Here is an 8,098-nt window from a genome sequence, read left to right as displayed (position 1 = left end):
GTGAAGAGCCCACCTGCTCCCGCCCCTGAGGGTTCTGTGTCCCCGCTGACCCTCTTGGCCATTCAGAGAGCTCTCGATGACGACGATGAAGATCTGAAATTGCATGCTAGTGTGCAGACAGAGGGAGCAGGCAGGAGAAAACCAAGACGGCTGGTGAGCAGTTCTGATGAGGAAGCTGTGGAAGAACCTGAAGTAAGAGATGGAGACAGAGAGCTGTTGACAGAAGTGCCTTGTGTTGCCAGTGTGACCCTCACAGAGGAGCATGTGATGAAAAAGAGTGATGAAAAAGAGCAGACAGACTCAGCTCCTTTACTGCGGACTGTCTTTTGTCAAGGCAGCGAGTCTAGCTTTCCAAAAGAACAGATGCCATCTATGCATGCGTTGAAGGAACCGTTTCAACCCAGTGCTGAGTCTACAGCTCAGGATGGAAAAGATCTGGTTCCTTTAGAAAGCACCGTGGTGCCACACGGGGATGCGCCTGGGCTCCCGGGGGAACCAGAGCAGATACCAACACCTCCGACAAGTCCAAGTTCTGTGTCAAGGAGTGGGAAATACACCAGAGTGCCCGAGCCACAGCAGGCTCTTCCACCCGAGAGTAAACGTGCCGCCTCTGTTCTCTCAAGTGATGACGAAACAGAACCTGAAAAAAATCCTGCCCCTGACGTCGTTGGCACCGCCAGTTTGCAAGAATCGAGTAACACCCTGAGTGTCGCTATAGACACAGTAAGTGACTTAGGAAATGAGGCACCTAGCAGTGCCCCAGAGCATGAGAATTTCTTGAAAACCATCCAAGAACATGAGTCCGTTGGATCTGCAGGCCAGGGTTTGATTTCGGTGCCAGAGTCCACGGAACCAACAGAAGTAGACTCCGAAGACAGTGAATCCGACGGTAGGTGCTTGCGCTTTCCTAAGAGATAAAGAAACGCAGGCTTTCACACCTGAGCATGGTCCAGGTCCACATTGTTCAGCTGATGAACTAGAGACCCAGAAAGGTCAAGTGGCTTTGCCGGGGACACATAGCTCATAATGCAATCTTGACCTTTCCTGGTAGCTACTCTTTTTGTTGTATTTAGGTTAGGGAGGAAGTGCCCTAGTTGGAGAAGGTAAAGGTGAGTTTCCCTTTAATTTTTTAGTTTTTTGTTTTGAAATAATTAGAAAGTTGGAAATGTTGGAAAAACTTCAAAACCTTCTATTTCCCTCACCTAGAGCCTCATTACTGGCATTTTACCACATTGGTTTTTCATATCTCTCTATCTCTCTCTATATATACATGTTCAGTTCAGTTAAGTTGTTCAGTCGTGTCTGACTCTTCACGACCCCATGGACTGCAGCCCACCAGGCTCCCCCATCCATGGGATTTTCCAGGCAAGAGTACTGGAGTGGGGTGCCATTGCCTTCTCCGCCAGGCCTCCCTGTCCATCACCAACTCCTGGAGTCCACCCAGACCCATGTCCATTGAGTTGGTGATGCCATCCAGCCATCTCATCCTCTGTCGTCCCCTTCTCCTCCTGCCCTCAATCTTTCCCAGAATCAGGGTCTTTTCAAATGAGTCAGCTCTGCATCAGGTGGCCAAAGTACTGGAGTTTCAGCTTCAACATCAGTCCTTCCAATGAACACCCAGGACTGATCTCCTTTAGGATGGACTGGTTGGATCTCCTTGCGGTCCAAGGGACTCTCAAGAGTCTTCTCCAACACCATAGTTCAAAAGCATCAATTCTTCGGCACTCAGCTTTCTTTATAGTCCAACTCTCACATCCATACATGACTACTGGAAAAACCATAGCCTTGACTAGACGGACCTTTGTTGACAAAGTAATGTCTCTGCTTTTTAGTATGTACACATGTATATTATATATCTATACACATTTATGTACATTCAAACCTTATTTTTCACAGATTTCATATTTGTGAAATTGCCTACTCACTAAAATTTATTTCTTAGCTGAGAATCTGTCCTCACAGTGGTGTCTTTGTAGTCATCTGCAGACATGCAGAATGACCAAAAACTTGAGTGACCACACTGTTCCAGCTGAGGTTGAGTGGGAGACACTCCGCCTTCTTGGTTCCGCTCCCCTGCAGAGGTGACCAGAGGGTGGAGACTGGTGCAGCGTAGACCAGGAAGCTCCAGCTCTGGGGCCATCAGATGGGGCTGGAATCCCAACCCCCGCACCTGTTCATGGGGCCGTGCAAACGCCTTTGAACTGACACTCATGTCTGTACTTCCTCTCCAGCGTCACAGCTCTCACTCCACGCTCTGACCTCTCTGTAATCTCCCTGGCTGACAGTGAAGGACCTTCCCCTGTCTTCAGTGTATTTACGTATTGGCTCATTCTCTATAACCACCTCCTGGTCTCCCTGGCCGCCTCCTTGGAGGACGGCTGTCTCCTTGGCCCCAGGCCCCATCCCCCAGCCCTGAGAGCCCCAGGCCCTCTGTCTTGAGTATGTCCTCAGACCCAGCCTCCTCCACCTAAAGTGGAGGAAGGGAATTAATCCATAAATGCTTTTTAAAGAGAAGAAGAAATATTGAGAGAGGGAAGGGATGTGGAAGACAAACAGCTGTTTCTCCCGTCTTTCTCCAGGGCTCTTTTTCTAAGTCACAGCTTTTTTCTTTGCTGTGTTCATAGTCAAACAGCATAAAAACGTTTTCAACAACCTCCATAATTGTGTACATACCCTGATAGTTCTTTTTTAATTTTAAAGCAGTATTAGTTAACTTAGAGAACATTTTTGTATAAAGCAGATGTCTAAGTATTGAAATCTCAGTTCCTAATTTCAAAGACAGTGCCAGTATATCTAATTGAAGAGGCTTATTTTGAAGTTACAGACACTTATTACTAAATCTATTTAATAATAATATACTATGGTCATGTTATGTGTTTTCTGTTACTTTTAGGTCTTTCCTTTTTAGGGTAAAATACTTTTCAGGATTCTTTTGTAAAGCTCTTGATTTCAGGATAACTTTAATACTTGTAGACAAAATGACCACATTATTTTGATACAGGAAGTTTCATTGAAGTGCAGAGTATAAATAGCAGTGATGAACTTCAAGCTGAGTTACAGGAAGCTTCTAGACCTCCCTCTGGACAAAGTGAGGAGGAACCGACAGGAACTGAGAAGGAAGAAGCCACTGGTGACTCCGAGGGCCTCCCAAGAGAGATTTCTGAGAGTGAGGCCGTGGCTACTGAAAAACACGGAGAGACTGAGAAAGATGCAGAGGATTCGCTCCATGAGTGGCAAGACATTGATCTGGTAATAACGTGATGTCGCGCTTTCACTCATTGCTAAGGAAGCCAAGTTAAGTAGCGTTCGAGTTTCCCATGAATTGCAGGTTGAATCCTCACTAGCTGCTCATATTCATCTTCTTGCTCCTCCTGACGGCTCCTTTCTCGCTAGGTTGCTGGCTGGGATAGTGCCCGTTCCCCGTGTGAGGTAGTGGGGGAACTCGAAAGGTTTTACAGACTTGCTCAGAAACCCAAGTGGAAAGCTTCGTAAGGAGAAACAGCTTATTGGTAACTTTAGACTAAATGCAGACTTTTTTTAGAACCAGTGAACTTAACTGGGTTATTAGTGTAATTGTCTACAAATGAAATTATTTTACAGGATGAGCTGGAAGCTCTGGAGAGCAACCTCTTAACCCAGCAGAATACACTGAAAGCTCAAAAACAGCAGCAAGAGCGGGTGGCCGCTACTGTGACGGGGCAGATGTTCTTGGAAAGCCAGGTGGGTGAACAGCCGGGGCCTCCTTGAAAAATACCTGCCATGCCTCTACTGAATCAGACCTCCCGAGGGAACGTGCACGAAATGACACGTTTAGGCACGGCCTCCACTTTAAGGGCATGGCTCCCACTTCCGGGTGACGGCCCCCACCTCTGGGGCACGGCCCTCACTTCCAGGGGATGGCTCCCACTCCCGGGGGACGGCCTCCATTTCCGGGGGGAGGCCAGGTACCGCTCCTCCGCAGGGCTCATGGAGTGTCTCACTCTTCAGGAACTGCTCCGCCTCTTCGGCATCCCCTACATCGAGGCTCCCATGGAAGCAGAGGCTCAGTGCGCCATCCTGGATCTGACCGACCAGACTTCCGGAACCATCACCGATGACAGTGATATTTGGCTGTTCGGGGCACGGCACGTCTACAAAAACTTTTTCAATAAAAACAAGTTTGTAGAATATTACCAGTATGTGGACTTTCACAACCAATTAGGTAAGACTTCAGACTATGATTAGTTTTTGAAATTTACCTTAGGAATTTATATTATGAATTCTTTCTTTCCAAGGGACTAGTTGGTGTATTGATAGAAATGGTAGGGGGAGACCAGATTCGATCCCTGGGTTGGAAAGATCCCCTGGAGAGGGAAAGGGCAACCCACTCCAGTGTTCTTGTCTGGAGTATGCCATAAACAGGAACCCGGAGGGCTACAGTCCATGGAGTTGCAAAGAGTTGGACACGAGTGAGTGGCCAACGCTTTCACCTTCATGTTTTCCTATGATGATCATTTGCTTCTGTAGAATAGGATTTTATTGCTTTATTTTAATTGCACAGGGTCTTTGCAGAAAGCTAAGTGCAGGCTTTCTCTAGTTAAGGTGACTGGGGGCTACTGTTCACTGTAGTGCGTGGGCTTCTCATTGCGGTGGCTTCTCTTACTTCAGAGCACAGGCTCTAAATGCACGGGCTTCAGAGTTGTGGCTTCTGGGCTTAGTTGCTGTGCAGCATGTGAGATCTTCCCAGACCAGGGATCAAACTCATGTCCCCTGCATTGGCAGACAGGTTCTTATCCACCATACTACCAGGGAAGTCCAGAATAGGATTGTAAATTCAGAATGAAGAAATTAAAGCCCTTGTCGTGTTTAGATGTTTTCTGCAGTTTCAGTCATCAGACCTGGTTACACTCGATTAGTTACCTGCACTCTCCAGAGTAAACCAGAGGTGGCAGAGAGGGGAGGCAGGTACGAGTCACTCCCTCCGGAATCATGAGCCTCAAGGTCCTGTGTTATTTCTGGCAGTGATCCCTTATCCTCCCATTCCTTCAGCAAATACACACTGAGTGATTCCTATATGCCAGTTGTTGTTCTCGGCATTGGGAAGTGGGGAAACAGCAGAGAATAAAACAGTCCAGCAGAAGACACAGATGATTAAAAAACACATAAATCATAATTTGACAGCGGTGTGAGCCAAATAGAAAAATAAAGCCACCAAAGAGAGGCAAGAGTGTTCTCCAGTCACACTTGTTTGTGGTCAAACAAGGCTTTACTAATCGTACCTTTGTGGCTGGAGCTAAAGGAGAAAGGAAGCAGGAGCTATAGGGACCTTGGGGTGAGCATGTCAGACAGAGGGGCTGGCATGTGCAAAGGCCTGGAGGCAGAAAGAAGCCTGCTTGGCATGTTCTAAAGATGCATGGAGGTGGTTTCGGGCTAAATTTTGTCTCCCTAGAATTCATGCATATAGAGTGGACTTGCCTTGTATGAGGAGGCGGAACAGTAAGGAGCAGGTTGGGGGACAGCGAAGATCTGGGCCTGACTGTGTTGTTTCTGAGATGCCCATGTGACGTCCTGATGGACACTTGATTATGTGTGGCTGTGGTTTATAGGAGAGGTCTCGGAGAGAGCTGCATTTGGGGGTCACAGGTTATGGGGCATTGAAAATTGTGAGGATGAATGAAACTTTAAAAATCCTAATGCAATGTCATTTACAAAAAAGAATCCTATTTCAAATAATGAAACATATCTTTGGACATTGGATGAGGATATACACACACGTATATTATCATTATAAGAAAATAGTTATAAATCTTATGTAGTAAATGTTTATAAAACAAAAGATGTAAAAATATGTAATAATAATTTTTACTCTTACAGGATTGGACCGGAACAAATTAATAAATTTGGCCTATTTACTTGGAAGTGATTATACAGAAGGAATACCAACTGTGGGTTGTGTTACCGCCATGGAAATTCTCAACGAATTCCCTGGACACGGCCTGGAACCACTCCGAAAATTCTCGTAAGTCCTTTTTTAATTTCTTTACTTCCGGTGTTTATATATAAACACCCAAATTAAACAGGACTATTACTTACATCATGAACTGTCACAGTTCATTCTTCATTGGAAAAGAAGGAGGAGGTAATGGTTGGGGTTCTAAAGTTTGTTTTCCCTTTTCTAGAGTTTGAGGAAATCAGAGAAGATTCTGTTTAGATTATGTTTTTTATCTGAGCTAAAGGATATGTAGCCAGTCCTGTAGGATTTCCTGGGAGCGTAGAAGTTACCATTTCATTCCTTCACGTATTTTTTGAGTAGCCATTATGTGCCAGTGTGCTGGGCTGGAATAGAAAGATGGCCGAGTCACAGGCTGTGCGCTTAGGAGCTGCCGCACGCTGGGGCCAGGGGAAGCGTGCGTGTACTGGTGCTTCTGTGTCTGAGCGTGCAGAGGGAGATCGGCCAGACCAGGGAGTGGGAATATATGTCTTAGCTCGTCAATGGCAGATAGAAAAGGGCATGGAAAGGGTGAAGCGCAGGAAGACAGAGTGTCTCCTTGCTTTTTTCTCTGCTTTCCCTTCTACCCAGACCCTGATCGATCACTCCCCACTAAAGCAGAGCTACTCCGAGTCTACGGGCTGAATTCAGCCCAGCTGTGTATGGTTTGACCTACATAGTACGTTCTTCTTTCATTTGGAGTTGGCTACCAGCATTGAAATTGGGGGAGAATTCACAGAAAATTTTGGAGAGACCAGAAAGTGCCGAGTCCAGATTCCCAAATAGTCCTAAAACACAGAAGAGCAATTCCACTCCACTGGGTTGGTCAGGGCACGAACCCTTCGGTTTTATATCACAGTCACTGCCACTCGCTGTTGTCCCCCTGGAGCTCAGCTGGTGGGCAGGTCATCATGTTTGTGTTCAGTGCCTGGGCCGCTTGCTTTAAGGAGGGGTGATCCTTTTGGCTTGATGGGTTTGCTGTGCTGCTGTTCCTAGTGGCAGTCATGATTACTGTGTCGAAGGTGAAAATTCGCAGCCAGTAGGAGAGACATAGCGGTATTCTCCCGTTGCCCTCTTGGACAGTATTATAGAACTGATGAAGATGGATCTTTTGTTTTTTTTTCCTTTTCACATTTTGATCCTGCACAAAGACTGCAGTTGGTCTTTTTTAGCACTAGAGGGCGCTGCTGCCTTGGTGAGGGGCCGCACTGACGGAGACCGAGTCTGTCAGTTCCTAGGACTCAGTATTGAAGCAGTGATTATGAGTTTTTTAGGTTCCATTGAATGAATATATTGGAAAGGGTTATATTTATGTTTTTTTTTAAATTTTCATGCTACTTATTTATCCTAACTGTATAAAATTTTCTGGCTGTTGGCTGCATTACAAACTACCTTAAGTCTCAGTGACTTCATGCAGCAGTAGTCACAGATTTTGCTCATGAATCTGCAGTTAATCAGGCTGCATGGGGATATCTTGGCTGATTCCAGGTGTGTCAGGGGCACCTGAGCTGGGCCACTTGAGATGGCCCGCTCCTAGCTGGTGAGTGGAGCTGTCAGCAGAGCTCAGCCAGCAGTGTGGACCGGGGGCCTGGACCCTCTCCATTGGACCCCCTCACAGCATGTCGGCAGCTTTCAAGGCAAACAGTCTAGAGACAAAAGAGACAGAAAGTGGAGACTGCAGTCTCTGAAGGCCCGGCAGAGTCACTTCCTTGGCCACAGAGCTTGCCCGGCTCAAGGGGAGGAACATGGAACCCTGCTTCTTGTTGGGCGGAGGGGCCAACATGGGCTGTAACCCACCACAATGATTTGTACTCACAATGGAAAAATTGAATAAGGAATAAAACATAAAGAAAATTGATAGCTGTATCCTCACTTAGGACATTGCCTAGCACAGAATAAAGAAATAGCTGTTAGTGTTTTATTATTGTAAATACCACCCCCCCATGAACTTTTTCTCTCTTTCTCCACATATGTGTATTTTTCCCAGTACTGGGATCATATTTGATGTAGAGTTGTATTCTGCATTTTTAAAATTTGACAGTCTTCATGGTATTTTTACATTTTATTAAATATTTTTGGGTTCCTTATTGTAGTTGACTTGAAGTAAATAATACAGATACATTACTTCAA

General features: G+C 46.0%; 1 protein-coding gene across 2 annotated transcripts in view; it reads left to right on the top strand.

Annotated features, from left to right (window-relative positions):
• The window catches only part of LOC104982155 (DNA repair protein complementing XP-G cells), a 59,749-nt gene that overhangs the window by 47,270 nt on the left and 4,381 nt on the right, over window positions 1–8,098 (top strand). For both annotated transcript variants that reach the window (XM_010831472.1, XM_010831471.1), the window contains 5 exons: window positions 1–889; window positions 3,002–3,249; window positions 3,601–3,720; window positions 3,988–4,201; window positions 5,854–5,998. In XM_010831472.1, the coding sequence (XP_010829774.1) occupies window positions 1–889; window positions 3,002–3,249; window positions 3,601–3,720; window positions 3,988–4,201; window positions 5,854–5,998 (1,616 nt within the window). The remainder of the gene's footprint in view (window positions 890–3,001; window positions 3,250–3,600; window positions 3,721–3,987; window positions 4,202–5,853; window positions 5,999–8,098) is intronic.

This window comes from Bison bison, unplaced genomic scaffold (assembly GCF_000754665.1).
Source record: "Bison bison bison isolate TAMUID 2011002044 unplaced genomic scaffold, Bison_UMD1.0 scf7180017864527, whole genome shotgun sequence".
NCBI classification, from domain to species: Eukaryota; Metazoa; Chordata; class Mammalia; order Artiodactyla; family Bovidae; genus Bison; species Bison bison.
This window is presented reverse-complemented; position numbering and strand designations above follow the sequence as displayed.